The sequence below is a fragment of the Cetorhinus maximus genome, chromosome 3 (genome assembly GCF_964194155.1).
Source record: "Cetorhinus maximus chromosome 3, sCetMax3.hap1.1, whole genome shotgun sequence".
Classification (NCBI taxonomy): Eukaryota; Metazoa; Chordata; class Chondrichthyes; order Lamniformes; family Cetorhinidae; genus Cetorhinus; species Cetorhinus maximus.
In genome coordinates, this window is record NC_135881.1 from 119,130,556 (window position 1) to 119,150,280 (window position 19,725).

A 19,725-nucleotide genomic window follows, 5' to 3' on the forward strand; every position below is an offset into this window, starting at 1 on the left:
ATTATTGCCAGCAGAGAGAATTCCATTCCATCATTCTGGGATGAGTTGTAGCTCAAGTACTAGAGGTTAAAGAACAACCTGTCAACTTACTGCAATAGACTCCCTTCTTAATGTTCACTTGGTTCAGTCTATTTTCCAACCTTTACCTTCCTTTATCATCTGCTCGTGTGCCACAAAATGGAAAAATATTGTTTTGTCTTCCCATTTCATAACAACATAAGAAACAGGATTAGGAGTAGGCCATTCAGCCCTTTGGGCTTGTTCTGTCATTCAGCAAAGCTGATCTTCTACTTCTATTCCACTTTCCCACGTTATCTCCATATTCTTTGATTTTCTTAAAATCCAAAAATCCATCATTCTGTTTCTTGAATATATTCAATGACTGGGCATCCACAGCTATCTGGAGACAATTCCAAGCTGTTTGAGTGATGACATTTCTCCTCATCTCAGTCATAAATGGTGACCCCTCATTCTGTGACAGTGACCACCTAGTACTAGACTCCATTACCAGGAAAAATAACCTCCCAGCCTTTACCCTATCAAGCCCCTCAAGACATATATATATTTCGTTGAGATCACTTCTCAGTTTTCTAAATTCTGGGAAATATGAGAGTACTCAAAATATCAGACTTAAGGACAGGTTGCCTAGACCTTGCAGGTATGTATTCCCTTGAGTATGGCCTAGTCTATTCAATATCCCTTCCTAAGACAATCTCCTCATCCCAGGAATCAGTCTTGTGAACCTTTTTTGAACTCCCTCTAAAGCAGGTACATCCTTCCTTAGGTAAGGTGACCAAAACTGGAATCAGAACTCCAGACATGATCCCACTAAGGCCCTTTATAATTGTAAGAAGACATTTTTCATCTTATATTCTAACCTCTTTGTAATAAAGGGTAACTCCAATTGCCTTTCTTAATTACTTGCTGCATCTGCATGTTAACTCTTAATGCACAGATACTCAGGTCCCTCTGAATGCAAATATTTCCCAGGGCAGAGTTTTGTGTTCTGCGGGAAGATGCGCGCCCAACTCAAACGGGCATAAAATTGCGCAAGATGATGTTGAGCGAGTGTCCCGACGTCATTGCGCATTCGCGTGATATTTTGCTCGGCGGGCACGCACGGCAGTCGGAAATACGCCCACCGACAATTAAGCAGGCAATTAAGCCCATTAGCCACGCAACTGTCAGTGATTTTACGTGGCCTGCCCAACCTTACAGTTGGCGAATGGACCAATCGGCCAGGTGGACTTCACATTTTTGATGAAACTTCATCCAAGGGCGGGATGAAACCTCTGTTCGGAAATAAAATAAAAATAAATATTTGGGGACAGCATTTTATGAGGGACACTTTCAGGTGCTTGATTGCGCTGCATGGACATTTTTTTGCAGCTTTTTTGTGCTTTATTTTATTATTTAGAGGTCTACAGCTCCCTTAGTCAGCTGTCTGCCTTCAGGGAGCTCAGTGGAAGCGCTAACCCATGCCCACGTTGACGTTGTCACCTGCCCTCTTCCCAGCCCCACCCCGGTAGTGCTGAGCTTTTCAGTGCGCGTTTCACGCTGACTGGCCGTTAATTGGTCAGCCCGTTTGAAATCGTGGTCGGGGGCCAATCGCAGTTGGGGACCCATTTTCCGACAGCTCCTGAGCCTGCCAATCACGCGCGCCCGACAAGGGAAAGATTCAGGCCCCAGTCTTACACCATTTAAAAATTGTTTGCTTTTCTATTTCCAAATCCAAATATACATCCTTCCTGACTCACCCTGCTCATTCCAACCACAGAAACATAATTTCCCTTTCCATATTAACTCCGCCTACTCATATTATGATTTTATAAGAGTCCAGTTATGTCCCTGATAACAGGTTCCAGCATTTTCCCTACTACTGATCTCAGGCCAACTGGCCTATAGGTCTCTGATTTCTTGCTCCTGCCTTTCTTGAATATTGGTGTTACGTTTGCTACCTTCCAATCCATAGACACTGTTTTAGAATCTAGGGAATTCTGGAAGATCAAAACCAATACATCCACTGTAGCTGTCTCTTTTAAAGCCTCAGGCTGCAGATCATCAGTTCCAAGAGATTAGTTCATTTTCAGTCCCATCAATCTCTTGTACTATTTCTTTACTAATATTAATTTCTTTAAGTTTCTCATACTTGCTGGACCCTTGGTTCCCCACTATTTGCATAATGCTTTTTTAATCTTCAAATAGGCAGATACAAAGGTTGAGGCATTAACTCACTCAAAACCCACCCACTGGCACAGAGTTAGATTTGGGCCCAAAGTATTTGTTTAATGTCTCTGCCGTATCCTGATTCCCAAATATAATTTCTCCTTTTTTTGCCTCTAAGAGGTCCACATTTATTTTTAGTCCCTTCTTTTATACATACATAGAGGCTTTCACAATCTATTTTCATGTCCCTTGCTAGTTTACTCTCTTATTCTCTTTCCTCTTTATCAATTTTTTGGTCATCCTTTGCTGAATTCTTACATCCGCCCAATCCTCAGGCTTACAATTCATTTTGGCAACATTACTGGCCTCCTCATTTAATCTAATGTTATCGGGTTTTTATTCCTCAAGGAAATGTGTATTTGTTGCAAATTATGAATTAATTATTTTAGGGCAGAATTTTTCCCTCGTCGGGCGGGCACAGGCCCAACCCGAATGGGAGTAAAATAGTTTGTGATGACGCAGGCGTGCGTCCCGATGCCATTGTGCACCCTCATGATATTTTGCTTGGTGGGCGCCCGCGAGAGACAGCAGTGCACTTGTCGACAATTAAGAAGTCTGTTAAGGCCCTTAATCAATTAATTAAGTCGAATTTTTCACTGCCCATCCATTCATTGAGTTGGCGGATGGGAAAATAGGCCAAGTGACCTTTGCATTTTTTGCGAAACCTCATCCATGAGCAGGATGAAGCTTCGACCAGTGATTTAAAACAAATTTTTAAAACTCATTTTTAACATGTCCCTGCTCATGTGACAGACTCACATGAGTGGGGACATGTTTTCCTTACTTTTCAACTCTTCATTTGTAATGTTAAAAATCTTCAGCTCCCTGAGGCTGCACTGTGCCTCAGGGAACTTTCACTGAGCGCTCCCCCGCGCGTGCGCATACTTCAGCGCTCACGCTCCTCCCGCCCCCTCCCCCGCAGCACTGAGGCTCTGAGCACGCGATTCCTGTTGGCTGGCCGATAGTTGGCCAGCCAGCAAGAAATCGCAGTCAAGGCTCGATCACCAGCGGCGGTTGATTTCGCGGCCGCTCCCGGGCCCGTCTGCTGCACCCGCCCGACGAGGAAAAAATCTTACCCTAAGTGTTTGTCATTCCTTATCTGCCATCATATCTTTTAATCTAATACCCAATGTACCTTAGCCAACTCACCCTTCGATCTACAGAGTTTGCTTTGTTCAGATTTAAGACCCTAGTTTTTGACTTAATTAAATCACTTTCAAACTCAATATAAAATTGTATCATATTATGTTCACGTTTCTCTGGAGTCCCCTTGTCTACAAGGTTATTAATTAACCTTTTCTAAATGCAAAACATTAGATCTAACATTTCCTGTTCCCTAGATGGTTCATCGGTATGCTGATGTGGAAAACTATCTGAGCACAGTCCATGAACCTGTCCTCTGCATCATTCTCGCAAATTTGGTTTGCTCTGTGTATATGAAGATTAAAGCCCCCCATGATTACTGTATTAGCTAATTACATGCACCTCTAATTTTCTGATTTATACACTGCCTGACACGACAACTACTGTACTGTTGGGCACCTTTGAAGTACTCCAACCAGTGTTTTCTTCCCTTTATTGTTTCACCCAAATTGATTTGACATCTTGATTTCCAAGTTATGATCCTTTCTCTCTCCTGCCTTTTTCCTGTACTTTATCAGAAAAGATTTACGAGAATAGTTCTGGGGACGAGAGATCCCTTTCCCATGACTCCTCCACCCACACCTCCAACAATAAGTGCAAGGAGCTCATGGACTCCTTTGTTACTAAGATCGAGGCAATCTGATCAGCTGCCTCTGCTGCTTCCCTCCCTTCCATTATTCCACCAAGCCAAGCTTCCTCTGAAGATCCCTCCCGACCCTAGCCCCGAATTAGATATTTCTCTAATATCTCCCCCCACGCCCTCTCCAAGCTCATCTTGACCATGAGGCCCACCTGCTGCTCCCTTGATCCGATTCCCATTAAACAGTTGGCCACCCAACTTCTCCTCCTGATCCCAACGTTAGCCAAGTTTCCGAACAGTTCTCTTTTCAGGTGCTTTAACTTCCACCTTTAAATCTGCCATGATCACTCCTCTCTTTAAAAAATTAATTCTTAATCCTACCGTTCTTGCGAACTGCTGCCCATCTCAAACCTCCCATTCCTTTCGAAAATCCTTGAAAATTGTGTCACTTCCCAAATTTGTTACCATTTTCCTTGGACTCCATGTTTGGATCCCTCCAATCAGGTTTCTGTCTATGCCACAGTACAGACATAGCTCTAATCAAAGTCACAAAGACACTCAATGTGACTGCGACAAAGCTAAGTTTTCCCTCTATGTCCTTCTCAACCTATCTTTGATAGAGCCTTTGAAACAGTTAACTACACCATGCTTTTCCAAGGCCTCTCCACTGTTGTCCAGGCGGGTAGGACTTAACTCGCCGGTTACATTCATTTCAATCTAATCATAGCCAGAGAATCACTTGCAATAGCTTCTATTCCTGCTCCTGCACTGTCACCTCTAGCATCCCCAAGGATCTATTCCTGGCCCCTTCCAATTCTCATCTACATGCTGCCTCTTGGCGGCAATCAAGCAGAATTTGATGGCCTCTCCAGGATGTGTTTTGTGGTAGGGGTGCATTTAATTGGGCGGATGATGGCAGGTATGGACCCTGCTCCCTTCCTGCCTGCGCCCCAATTAAGTTTAGACGACAAGACCTGCGAACGGCCTTCCCACCCCATCGCCAATTGAAACCCTTAACTGGGCAATTAATGCCTATTTAAGGGTCTCATTCAACCGCTGGTTGGTATTCACTCAGCAGTGGGTGGCAGACTCGCTATGCGGGCAGCCCGAAAACCATACTCTGCCGAGGTTGCTTGTAGGTTTCAGGGGGCGTGGGGGGAGGGTCCCTGATTCTAAGGCACTCAGTGCCTGATTGAGGAACCCGGCATTGGGAAAGGGGAGGGGCTCAGAGCCACCCTCTTGCCTTGCTGCCAACCCCCACCCCACTGTGATCCCCACCCCATGCCTGCCGCAACCCTTCCCCCACCACCACCACCATCACTCATCTGTGGCCTGGGTCGCTCAGCAATCCTGGGCCTCGGTGGGTGCATTACTGGCATCAGCCATCAACTCCTCAGTGGCGCTGCCGAGCAATGCACAGCTACCAGCCTCTGATTGGCTGGCAGCTCTCGAGTGGAGATTTCTGTGCCCAGGATCCTTGATCCTGGGCAATGCCCACCGTTCTGCAGTCAAGTGCCTGATTGGCACAATTTAACTGGCCGTCCTCAAAGGAGGTGGCGCGGTGCTGTTGCCAACATTCCAGCTGGGAGTGGGGTGGAGTTGAGATCCCATCGTCTCCATTAAATACCACCCAACATCTGAAATCACAGCATTAGTTTTCACATGTATGCTGATAATACCCAGTTTTATTTCACCAGCATCTCTCAAATCCTCCATCGTTAAATTGTCAGACTGCTAATCCAGATGAGCAGATATTTCCTCAAATTTAAATACTGGAATGACTGAAGCTATTGTTTTCAGTCCCACTCCAAGATCCGTTCCCTAACAACCAATTCTCCCTAGCAACTGTCTAAGACCAAACCAGTCTGTTCGCAACCTTGGTGTCATATTTGACCTGGAGATGAGCATCTGACACCTATCTGCACCATCACTAAGATCACTGTCCATCTTCAAATGCATCCCTCATGGTTGCTTATAACTGTTAAAGAGAGTTAACATTGGCTGTAACAGCTTCTTAGAGTTTGGACCCTGAAACCTCCGTTGCAGCAGTGGGGTATTTGTGAGAGATGTTCTTACTGGACAGCTGACCTTCGCCAGAGCTTCCATTATAAATAATAGCAGTCGGCAATAAGCAGACTCCATGACATTGTTCATCTAGAAGGTGCTGACATCACGAATGTGACATATGGTATTGCATATCCAGGTTTTAGGATGTTCACATTATGCAGGTCCCTTTTCCCTGCCTTCAAAGCAGGGGCAACAAGAGCTGGGATCCCATACAACTGAGGAGGGACATTCACCACGCTGGATCACTGCCCTGCATTAGTCAGCCCATGTTCGGCCTCAACCACTGCTACACTTCATCACCACTGCGCGTTGCCATCACTCTATCAAGAGTTCCTCTTTAGTGTTTAATTACCACGAGATTTGTGCTGGTGATTGATTCAAATATAGATAAGGATGCAAAGTGCTTTTGTGAGTTTTCCTTTTCTAGTTCACTGGATTGGGGGCTGGCTTGTGCTTGTTCTATGAAGCAAGTAAAACGCTTTATAAATAAATAAGCATACGTGTTCTTATGGATAGTGCATTATTCTCACATGCTGTATGTTATGCGTGGATATAAGGTAAGTGTAAGGACATGTTTATTTAACATTCTGCAAATCACCAAGTATTTCGATATTATGGGACATACCATGATTTCTATGCTGCATCCAAGAAGCACAGTCCCCACACCTTTCAAATTCTCTCTTGGAATAGCTCATCAGTAGCTTCCTCATGTAAGTTCAGGTTGTTATGATCTGAAGTTCACCATCTGCTGTAGTTGCTGCCCTCCTATTGTGTGCTGGGTTTGCCTTTAAACATAATGAGGTTTGAGACATCGTGACTCAATCTCGGCACTATATACTCTCTCCTTCAATTGCATGTATAACGTAATTTGCATAAACCTGTAATTTGTAGCTCTAATATTAAGAGCATGAGAAACAGAAGCAGGAGCAGGCCATTCAGCCCCTCGAGCCTGCTCCGCCAGTCAATAAGATCATGGCTGATCTGATGTGGTCTTAACTCCACTTTCCTGCCTGTCTCCATTGCCAATCAAAATTACTTGCTGATGGGCCATAATTTGTTGTGGCAGGGCATTTAATGGTGTCTGCAATTAGTTAAACTTGCCCTTGCAATTTATGTTTTTAAATTTTTTGTGTGCAAGGATGTGGTACTGTCGCAGCGAGGAAAACAGGACATCTGGAACCTGAATGAACAACTATGTATCCTCCTATCTAATCAGGGTGAAGGATTGTGAAATTACCAGTGCGTGGACTGAGAAAGAAGTATAGATTACAGTGGGTGAATTGAATGCCAAATCAGATACAGAAAGAGAATTAAAGAGACGGAAAGAAAGAAAGTTTGGATTATGAGAGAGAAAAAAAAAAGATCAAAAGAAGTAAAAAATAAATTTTACATTCTTTAAAACTCTCAACAATTAAACCTGGAAAATGAGAATCCACAATTTGCACTTGTTAATTTTCAGTGCCGGAGACATTGATTGACAGTAATGAATGCTTATTACGTTGTTAAAAGGGTTCTTCGACTGGAATAGGCAGGACTTAACTTTCCGTGGTGAGATTAGTTCATATCTACTGCACAAATACAGCAACTTCACGCCATTCGATGCATTTCACTGGTGGGGCAGACAACAAGATGTCATTATCATGAAGCTAACAGTGAAGTACTGCAACTCAGACAGCAATTCCTTAATTATTAAGTTTAACCACACTTCTGGCTCCCATCTGAAGTTACTGTACGATTTGTGCATAACTAGCAGCAAAAGCCATTAGCAGTAGCACCGTTATTTTGACATGAAAATCTGGGCTAATATTTCTCAGTCATTGTAACTTATTTTGTATTTATATTTTATGGTTGGGAATTTCCATTATGTGTACATTATAGTAACATTCACACCTTATTTTTGTGGCTTTCCTGTAGAGAAAGAGTTCACAACCTCTCGTGTATATTTGGTGGCTGTCCTCCCCTACCAGAAACACCTTTACAACATTCTATTGAAGAGTTCACAAGAACTCACAGAACGACATCGTTAAACTAAGATTTCCTTTGTTGAGGCTAAGCCATAATCCGGGACAATTGTTAGGAATTTAGTTGTAGTGCTCTCCAGAGCCGGATACGCAAACTGTCAATATTTACAGCAGACGTATTAGCTGCCTGCAAAGTATTAAAATATTATTACTATAGGTGTGGCTGGCACCTTTTGTTCTTACTGTGAACAATCACTTTCAGGAACTAGATGTGTCAAAACCATGTGATTTTGTTAATGATTAGTTCATTCTGACCTGATACAGTTGCTGTAATCTTCTAATGTTTGGTGCAATCCCAATTTATCTACATTTAAGCAACTCTGACTAACCGTTATATACATTATATCTTTCGCTTCCAACAAAAATAGAACATTTGTTTATAGTTTAAATGAAAAAGTTGAACTAAGATTACAGCTGATCATTCATAACATTACTTCAATCTTCACACATTAGTCCATACAAGTTTCTTCCGATTGCCCTTATCAATTAAATCACCTGGTGATGGGAATCAGTCTTTTAGCCTTCTTTACAACAGCTCCATGGTTTGATTAAAACAAAAAACTACTGCGGATGCTGGAAATCCAAAACAAAAACAGAATTACCTGGAAAAACTCAGCAGGTCTGGCAGCATCGGTGGAGAAGAAAAGAGTCGACGTTTCGGGTCCACACGACCCTTCAACAGAACTGGTTCTGCTGCCAGACCTGCTGAGTTTTTCCAGGTAATTCTGTTTTTGCCATGGTTTGATTGTTCTGACTGAGGTTGGGCTAGATGTTAGCAGGGGAAACAAAGTGTGGTCCGATGAGTACACTGTGTAACTTGCACATAAAATGAAAGGAAATTAAACTCAAAACATGATATCAGCCTTGTGAAGGGACATATCATGTTCAGTATTGAGGCTAGCCTATCAACTGATTCTGTAGTTTGTTGGGTGATACAAAGAAAGACAAGCAACGTGCCATGCCATGAAGTGGTGGGATTAGGAGTCTCACCTGTGATTCCTCACATGGTGAATTATCAATCTCACCCGGACTGTCAGTAGGAGGCACTGAACAAAGTGTGGTGATTCTGTACAAGGAAAGAGGAAAAAATCAGGGGGCAAACCAACCTGTGCCACTCTAACAAAATTTGAGCCTTATTTTTAAATAGATCTAAGACCCAGATCTATAGTGGAGAACATGACAAGGGTGCAAAAAGTAGAAGAGGAGACATAAATTAAAACAAATTAATGGTTATGTTACACCAAGCTTGGTTGTTAAGAGCCAATGGCCATGAAATTCTATAGGGCTCAAAAACAGGTGCAGGGGTCACAATGCACAATTATACTACGCCCATTGCTTCAAGTGCAGCAACACACAAACTTTGTGCTGTCAGCTCAGCATGAGTTCAAGCTTGCCTGCACTACTTAAAACCAGCCTCTTAATGGGAGGTCCATTTTGACTGGAACACTTTCTAGAAGTCATTCTAACCAAGAATTTGCCCTGAGAAAGAAACAAGGATGGCACATCATGTCAGACTGCAGGCCCCAAGGTTATCCAATGTAGCACTGGAGACTTTGGGGCAGCCATTGGTCAGGAGGGGAGGGGTGCTCCATCCACATGGAACTAGGAAGCCTTTCAGACAAATGTTGCAAAGGCAGTAGGAGCAACTAGCTGCATGGTCAATGCCAGCAGTGTAGTTCTGCAGGACCTTAGCAGTGTTACAAGATGCTCAGTGACCTCAGACGAATGATCAAGGTCAGTGAATGCATGTTCAAATGTTATGATCTAAATTTTCCAGTCCTACCCGCCACGGCAATCGTTGTGGGCGGGGCGGAAAATTTGATGTACCAGCAGAAGGTCTGTTGACTTTGGGCAGGAATTTCCGGTCCTGCCTGTCGCAGGACCAGAAACTCACGTCCTATATCCTTACAATTGAACCACCAGCCTCACACTGTTCAATGTACCCAACCCCTTAATAAACCTACCAACAATCTCAATCAACCACAAATCATGCTGCACATTCATAGTTTCACGTCATCCTCACACACTGCTGCAAGCCTCATTATCACTTCTAACTTGCATGAATTGCCAGCTATTCAATCATGACAGGCACATTGCCTAAACATTTTAACACACTCACTGAAGCACACCTCTTCTTGCGGGACACAAGTGGCACACAACTGCGGGCAGTAGCACATAACCATCAAGGGAATGGCATGGCTGCATGTTCCCACGCCGACGGAGGAGACAGTGCTCACTATCACTGGAACAGTCATCATTGAGTCTGTGGCCAGAGATGGGGCTGAAAGCACTGACGATGACGGTATGCTTATAACTATTCCTCCTCACATCCTATTTCCCTCTCATCCCAGAATCTCTTTTCATACACAAGTTGTAGATGGTGTGAGCATGCAGCTCTTGATATTTTCCTTCCCCTCACCGCAACCCTACCCTTGTGCCTTACTCCTGTCAGATACCCAAGAACTGCAACCTGGTCAGGCAGGGGTCAGCAGCAAAATATGGAAGAGGGTGAAGAGACTGATGAAGATTAAACACTGTTACTCACTCTTACACTCACAGCTACCAACTCAGATACTGACGCTGCTGCACACTTTACGGGCTGGCTTAGCAGTGGGACCTGCATGTGGTGAGACACTGGGCATGAGTGAGAAGCAGCGCAAGCAGGAATAAAGGAGAGTATAGGTGCCAGCTGAAGGATGAAGTCACAGAAGTTCTGCTGCAGAGGACTGAGATGAGTACTTTGATGGAGTGACATACAAAAAAGGCTGATGAGTGTGCACAACGATTTGCTTTGTGCATTAGCAGGCTGGCCAGAAAGCCTGCAGTCACTGTCAAGGAACTTGGAGGAGTTCGGTGCCACCCTTGCACATAGCTTTGTGCAGAGACTGGAGCCCGTCCTTTCCAACCTCCATCAACACACTTGTGGACCCAACCTTGATGCAGCATCCAACGGCCAATGTCTCAGCTCTCAACTTCCGTTGCTGCACAAGCAACGTCTGACACCCAACATCTGAGCGCCGCAATGGAATGTCAGACTGAAGTCTGCAAGGTCAGTTTGTTGCCATGCAGTCTCAGACTGCTGCCATCACAGCTGGAGATACCAGTTTTCAAAGGGGCTTGCAACAGCTCACAGCAGTCCAGCAATTCGTCCTCCTACAAATTACAGAATCACTGAGATGTTGACCTGGGTGAGTACAGAGACTCTGTATCGCATGCAACTGCTGTTCTCCTCTCAGGATTACAGCATTTATCCTCATATCACTGCCACTCTGCCAGTGCCCTTGCTATTGACTCTCAGCCAGCCTGCCCATGTTGCTGCTGCCCATGACAAGGTGGCCTTCCAGGGCCAGAGCAGCCCGAGGTCATCCTGCAAGGCCATATGCAGTTCCCCTAGTGAAAGTCAGCAGCCTTCCACCAGCCATGCTGCAACCACTGGGGTAGCACTGCATAGCTGCATGGGGACAGGCAAAGGCACATGAAAAACAGGCACTGAGGGAATATACAAGGGTGATGAGTTGTTACTTTATAAGGAATATTGGATCATTTCTTTTATAAAATTGGTTTGGAGTGTGTTTTGTTGTGGCTTTTATTTCAATATTGTGGTTAAAAGCATAATGTGATAGTCTGCAACAGAGGGAAGGTAGAACTATTGATGAATGGGGAATTGAGGTTGTGTTTACTAGAACTGTGATCAGATAAGCTTTTCATGTACAGCGTGGCTGGAAAGTAAAGTTGTGTTGATTGCCTCCTCCTCGTTCTCCACCTTCTCTTCCCCTCCTCTTCTTCCTTAGCTGCTTGTCATAAGGTTGTGTAGGGTGCAACAGACTGCAATGAACTGTGAGATACATACCGGAGAGTACAGCAGGGCTCCTCCAAAGTGATCCAGACTCCCCTAATATGAATCCTGCTCCCATGTGCCCCTGAGTCATGAGCCAGGTGATTAGCAGATAGCTACTGACATGCAGTAACCACCTTCTAATGGTGCCTCAAGTGCTGATGGTACAACAGATGGGTGCAGAATAAACCATCCTGACTGCTGCCGGGGTACCGAGCATTAACCTGCATGATGTGCTGAATATGATCACGCAACAACTGGAAACCGATGGCGTGAAACTCTTTGCAGTTGTAGCACCTTGATGACATTACATCAGATGCCCTCGTGGTGATGTGAGTGCGGTCAATGGCACCCTGCAGCAAGGGGATGCCTGCTTTCCTGGTGAAGCCGTATGCTCGTGCCATCTGATTCTCCCTGGAAACAGAGGATGCAATATATTCTAATGTCTTTGCATGCAGAGTGTTGGTGGCTTCTCTGATAGAGCAGTGAACAATGAAATGCGAAATGTTGCAGATGTTGCCTGCTGCAGCCTGGAAGGATGTTGACACCAAGAGGTTAATGGCCACGGTCACTTCTCCAGGCACTGGTATTACTATCCTCACACTGCTCTTGAAGGTCAGATGCAAAAAGTGGAATGTTTCAATGAGCACCTTACTTGTGAAAAGGAGACTGAGCACACACTGTTCCTCACCAAGATTGAGCTATGAGAAATGCTCCCTGACAACCTTGGGGAGATATAGCCTCTTGCTGAGAGCTCATCTTCCCATTCTTCTCCTTCCTTTTCGAGCAGGTTGTTCTCCTCCCTGTTGACACTCCTCATTCTCCCTGTCATGCTGCTGGCCATGGGGTACAGACATTACAGCACCCATCATTGGATGCTGTGTGGTAGGCAGGGCCCTTGAAATGAGAACCAAGGCCATCATCACGTGCCACACCACTTCATGCAGACTTTACTAACTTTAAAATAACAGTTAACTGACACCAACACTTGCACTAACGCAGAAACTGCCAGCAAAAATCTACCAGCAACTAATCTGAAAGCGGTTGACGATTTATTTAAATGGCACTGATGGTGATGTGGGGCAACTCCTTCCTGCTGCTGAACACATGTTCAGCTGTGCAAAGTTAAGAGAGAGTACTAGCTGCAACACTGAGTTTGAAAATGGCACTGCTGATGGTAAATTAGTGTTAAATGCTGACTGATGTTGCAATCTGCCTACCCTACATATTTTTTGCTCCTTGCGCCTGCACCAGTGACCTACCCAAAATGCTATCCATGTAGCCAACACCAGAAGAGCATGTGTGCAGTACAGGTGCCATTTTGGGTGTGAAATGGCACCCATAGTGCTGAAAATATTACACAATCTAATTTTGCCACCTATAAATTTTAAGAGGAAAGGGAATACCACAGTTTTGGAATTCTGATAACTTTGAGAAGATAGAAATGAATCATAATGGTGAAGGAAGTGGAAGAAGCTTGTAAATTAGCTTGCTGACTATCAGTGGAGGAATAAATGCTGAAAGGAATCCAAATAAACTGAGTAAGAGAAGAGAACTTGAAAAGTGGGAACATAAGGAATAAAAATGGTTCATATACATTAATGTTATTTGATTTGATTTGCAACAAAAGGACAGTAAGTGTGATTAAGAGACTGGCATAAGCACAATGAGCCAAATGGTCTTCTTCCATACTGTAAAATTCTATGACTCTACAACTGGTTTCCTATAATGCTACTGATTTGCTATAACCACAACATACCAAATTTAATGGATTTAACTGGCCAGTTTTAAATACACATACTTGCTGTTTTCAAAGATCAGCTAGTTTATACAGGTACAATAATAATAAAGTGAACTATGTAAAATGCCTTAAAATTCCTACTAACACAGTTGAACTGAAATGTCTAGGGATCTAAGCATTCCAATGTCAAATTTAAATTTCTAATTTATGAACCTACCACCCTGCTACAGTGCTGAGAAAGCAAAAATAAAGTTCATAAAATCTATGATATCAAATATTCTCGATTGCAAATCTTACATACTTTGTCTGTCATTTCGTGGGAATGATGCATTGAGTGGTCTCTTTCCAGGAACATCCTCTGCTGCTCATTGTTGGCCAGGCGACAGGTGAGCCAGGCAGAGAGTGTGCAGCCCACGATGCCCAGGCATGCCATTGACATGGAAGCGACATGTATGGGGAAAGCAAATGCTGTCCTTTTTGCTACTGCCCGCAGAAACTGAAAATTTAATATTCCTCCGATCAGTCCACAGATACAACAGGCAGAAAATAATATCATCTGGCAGGAGACAGGAAGAATTAAAATCAGTCTCCACATCAGCAAACTAGAAATAAAATTAGAAGGCAAAATAGAAATTAAACTATTTGATACAATAAAGAAGTATTTAAAGTAAGTTTTTAAATTAAGCAGAATTACCCAAATTTAAATGGTTACAACTGTTTGCTTTCTTGCCCACAATTACCTTCCATTTTTAATTGCATTTGTTGTTACAGAGGAATCCCTCCCAATAAACTGTATCCGAAACTTCCCAATGGAATAAATGACAGCCCCATCTGAAGCATCATTCTTGACAGTGTATAATTTTCTATGTCAATGAGATAGTGTTCTGATTCCAGGAATGCTTATGTGGAAATACACTAAATAAACCACTATTCATAATAATGAGATTACACAGTACATTTCCCAAAACGCAAGCTCAATGCAACTGCATTTGAATAGATCTTTGATCATAATATCTACCCAATTCAGGCAAAATGAAATTATATTAGTTTATACATATCTTCCATTTTTTACCTGGATATTGGGAACTTAACCCTGTGTATACAGTTTAGTTATTTCTCATCATTATATGTATTATTTTTATTTGAAACTCAGTATGTTTCAGTGCAGTTTTTGTTTTATTAAAACTCCATTTTCTTTTACATGAATCTACTGAGACACCATATCAGTTATGTCAGGTAACTAAGCTATGATTCTAATCAAGTTTAAGCATTAACCGTCCCAACCACCCAAAATTTAACATTCTGTTACATTATTCAAAGAAATATGTCCCTAGCTGTCACAAACGATGGATGGAATTTTATGCCAGTGGGATTTCATGGTCCACCAAAGTCAATGGACTTTTGAATGCCTCACCGCAAGTGGCCCACCGTGACAGGGCTGTAAAATTCCACCCATGAGCTTGCAAAATCAATATATCAAATATCAAGCACTTGCACTATAATAATTTTCAAAAGAGCACAACTATTATCTATCATATATCAGGAATGTGACACCATTACTGCCATCGCTTAGGTAAAATAATATTATTAGGCTCCTATATAGCTATCCAAGAGTGACATAATTATTGAAATGATTTTAATTTAGTATCAAGGGCCTGCACTTGTATCAATGGTATTTACTTAAAATCTCCAAATATTACAAATCCACTTGCTGGATGGTTTGAATGGGCTGCAAACGGCGCATTGTCATAGCATCAAGCACGCATAAACAGGAATCAGAATGCAGCAGAAAAACTGTCATATCTGTTTTGCCTTCTATTCACTTTTTAGTGAAACAAATTACAATGCCAAAGCAGAGCCTTTACTTCTTTATAAAAATCTAAATTACACATTAAAGGTGAAACTAGTCAGTTTCTACAATTACACAATGCAAAAGCATTTTCTCGAAGAATAATTCAATGTGTGGAAAGGAAGTGAAGAAAAAGAAATGCATGTTTATTAGTCACTTCGCATTTACTGTGGAGAAACTGTAACAGGAGTGATGGCAAAATAATGATGTAATGGCTGTTGACATTTGTAGTATTTGGAGGACTGGTGTTGAACGCTTGAAAAGTAAAATCACTCACTATGCGGCCTGATTTCTTTTTGGCGCAGATAATTCCACATATTCCACAGATTAAAAACTGGAAAGAGGAAAAGGCATATTAGATTCTTAAAATCTTCAAGTTTTTGTACTGCTGCCATTCTGAATATAACTTCCCATTGTATTCTCTGTTGCAATTGTGAGAATACACTGCAGTGATTAGTCCCCATTGAATATGTTATAACCACCTCGGCAAAATTCACTGCTCTTTAATATAAATTTTGTTTTATTGTAAGGGCTATTGCACTAAAATAGATTATGCCTGCCCTGCAAGTGAAAAAGGTCTTTTACATAAAGTAAAATCCATTGTAATTTCAATAATCTGCAAATGTCACGTTAAATTATATGGTAACATAATCAATAAGGACAGATTACTGTGATGTATTCTCACAAATTAAAACAGGCATATATATATATGGTTAAAAGAACCTAACAAGTGTAGTGGAGATAATGTGTTTTCAATAAACTGTGGTTGGCATAACTTTTTTGTACGCCAAGGCTGCGCTTGATAAAAACATAACTATTCACTTCTACCGCTTTTCATCTCTCGGCCCACTGTTTTAGCATGCAGTTTCCATGGGTGTGAAAGGGTCAATAGGAGCTGACTTTTCCCGGTGCCTTGGTGGCAGGCTTGGAGGTTGAGGGGCCAGGAAGATAGTGGGGGGAGCTACATTGGGACCGCTCCACAATGCATTCCCGCTACTGGGAAAGTTTCCCAAGATCACCTGTGCCCTGAGTGGGAGTGGGCAGATAATTTGCGTACTTAAGGCCCCAATTGGGGTGATTTTGTGACACTGCTGACATTTTGCTGGCTGCCCCTCCACGTGAGGAGGCCACCAGCTCCATGGAGCTGGACTCCCAGCAGCAGGCTGGGAGGCCATCTGAACTGGAGACTCCATGCCGCAAAGAGGGCCCACCAGCAGGAAAGGCCCCACCCATGGCCCAAACATTCCCACCAGAGGGGTTTCCCTCCTCATCCGACTGACATGGCCCCTCTGAATTTGTCATTTATATTTACACCTCGAGGACACCTCCATGTTGAGGCACCCTCATGGTCCCCAACCCACTGCAGCAATGCCCACTCTCCCAATGGGCATGCCAAGGCTCAAGAGCTGTTGGCCCTCTGAATAGGGTACAGCATCAGGAGCCCAGCAACCACCCTTAATAGAGCAGTGAGCATGGAGGCGGCCAAATAAGAGACCATCTCCAGGAAGATTACTCCACTAATCTTGAGCCTGAAAAACGCAGGCTCAGGACCTCCTTCGGTCCCGATGTAAACTTTGGGGAAAATCCAGCTCTATAGCTCTGGAACTGAGCCTCAATTTGGAGCGTGGGACTGCAAGAGGCTCTTGGGAAAGCTGTGTCACCATGCATTTTAACACATGAAAGGTGCCTGCGTTAAAAAGTGGTGGAAGACAACCATGTATTGCTCATTGCCAATAGGTACTAATTTCAGCATAGTGGCACAGTGTAACTGTAACCCTTGATAAAAACCGATGACTGCAGTTCATATTAGGTGCCGGGAATAAACATTTTAAGTCCATTAAAGAACCATTAAACATATCAGCCATTGTATCATGAAACTGTCCTTCTCTGTCCTCAATGATAATTAAACAGGACACTACTGCCCCTACAAAATACATTGAAGAATCCTGAATGCTTTCCATCAACCCCTCCCCAATGGAAAACTCAGCCCTCCCAAAAAGGATTGCAATTGAAACAAAATTGGTCCAAAAGTAATTTCTCAGATCCATGAAGTAATTGGCATTCTGTTCAATAGATTTAAATGAGAAACAAAGCACAGGCCGAATAACATAGGATTCTGTCCAATAGAGAATAATGCAATGATCATTACAAGGCAATACAAACACAAAATACTGCAGAGGCTGCAGATAGCAAATTTCTGCAAATACTGCAGAAATCTGAAATAAAAACAGAAAGTGCTGGAAATACTCAGCTGGTCAGACAGGGTCTGTGGAGAGAAACAGAGTTAACGTTTCAGTTTGTGATGACTCTTTCATGGTTACAGCTCTTGGCCATTCGATGAAGGTGTCAAACGGGGGCTCTGTTGAGCAGAGAGAAAAATCACATCCCTAGTCCCCCTCCAACCAGGTTCAGAAGTTAAGATGTTGCTTCTGTTTTACCCGAAAGATCCATGTCAATGTGGTTAGAGGTTTTAAAAAATTAACTGAAATGTTCATATCTAGGCGGCTTCCGACTTTTTCCAGATGTTTAAAACTTCTTAAAAAAGCAAAATAGTCATTCATGTTAATCTAATTAGATACGGGGCAAAAGTTTCCAAGATGCCAACTACATCTGCAGACAGCAGTTTTCAAACCAGACATATAATCCGAGATGTTCCCAGCAAATATAACGGTTCCTTCTGGTCTGACGAGAGAGGTTGTGCTAATGGTCAGGGCTGTTTCGGGTTGGTTTCAGGTGTTGTCCCAGGCAGGAACGACATTAGTTCCTTCTTTGTAGTATTAATTAGACACTGTGAAATACAATCCTTCGGGTGTTGTGCATCAATTTCAACTCATACTGGCTTGCACTGAGAGGGGGCTGCCGGAGACTATCGCACCGTTTTACATTTGCATTACACATGGTGCACGAGGTTTGTAGCTGGCACTTTTTAAATTATACATTACCATCCATTTTACATAAAACAAATGTAACCTCTTCCCACCCCCCACTCCCCCCGCGTCCGCCTCTGGTTGTTTGAACTTAATAAGTGAAACGCAATAAAAACACGTGGTTGACAACTCGGTTTGAGCTTTCCAAATTAATATTCGCTTTAATTTGTTATAGTTAAAACTTAACAACCCAAGTGGGCTTCCAGTGTTCCCCTCTGATTACCCTTGTTGCAAGCTCGTGGACCGTGCAAAATACCCAAAGCATTCCCCGAGACTAAACGCAAATGCAAGCAATCCAAGAGAAACAGTTTGCAACGTACACAAACCCCGCTCCATACCGGTGAAGAGTCCCCGAGCTGGAGTTGGAGAGCCCGGTTCCTCCCGATGCTGACTGCACCCAAAGCCACGCTGGTGATTCCGAAGCCTATTTCCATAGCAGAAAGCACGAAGAGACTGGCAATGATCTGACTCCTGGTGCACATGGTGCTCCCACCAGCATTCTCTCGAGAAATACCAACCAACACGCCTGACACACAACTGAATATGAAAAATCTCTTTTACAATGATGTATATCTTTAAAGAGCCTCCATTGGTCTCAGGCAACCTTCCTCGTCTGATGGAAAGAAAGCATGTCCAGCTAGAATAAGTAATCTCATTCTCTCATGGTGAAGCGCGGGGAGTCTTCCTACAGTGGAGACTGTCTAATGCGTTATTTACTGTGCACGGGCAAATCAGATGTCACCTTTGTCCCAGCCTCTCGTCTTTCGCATTGCAACTGTGACCTCACAGCTACTTACACACAGACAGGCTTTCGATCCGGTCAGCCTGTAAAATAACAACCGCAGCCACTGTCTCCTTCCCCCAACAACTTTCACTGAAGCCAGCTCACAAGCTGAGGCGTTTACGCGACCTGACGGGGTAATCGGTTGGACAGATGCAAAGCTTATGGAGTAGCGACAGCAGAACTCTGCTAAAACAGTAACGTGCGCAGAAACATTTCCCATACTAATTTTTTCTGGGTTGAACCAGGGTGTTTGTATACCTCTCATTCTTCCCGCGCTGAACTCCTGGCCCTATGCTCTTTTTATCATAAAGGCTGTTTACATCAATCGTAACACCCCTCAACCCAGTCGCTGTTCAAACTCTCATCCAAGTCTTCGTTACCTCCAGCCTCCGCTATTTCAACTCTCCCCTGGTTGGTCCCCTATCCCCCACCTTTGTAAAATCCAAAATTCTGCTGATCTATCCTGTCACCAGCTCCTTGTTTACTGGGATTCAGCATTCAGCGCTTGGCGAGGGGCAATCCACCACTCCTGTCCTTGATCTACATTGGCTT

General features: G+C 43.3%; 1 protein-coding gene across 6 annotated transcripts in view; it reads right to left on the bottom strand.

The window, feature by feature from the left end:
• Positions 1–19,448, bottom strand: part of tmem196 (transmembrane protein 196) — a 37,916-nt gene extending 18,468 nt beyond the window's left edge. Inside the window, exons 1-3 of one of the 6 annotated variants that reach the window (XM_078535107.1) lie at positions 19,187–19,448; positions 15,740–15,796; positions 13,915–14,109 (exon numbers count right to left, since the gene is read on the bottom strand). In XM_078535107.1, coding sequence (XP_078391233.1) covers positions 13,915–14,109; positions 15,740–15,796; positions 19,187–19,438 — 504 coding nt within the window. In that variant the 5' untranslated portion in view covers positions 19,439–19,448. The other 5 variants (XM_078535102.1, XM_078535133.1, XM_078535121.1 and 2 more) reach the window with 5 other exon arrangements.
• Positions 19,449–19,725: the final 277 nt, after the last annotated feature.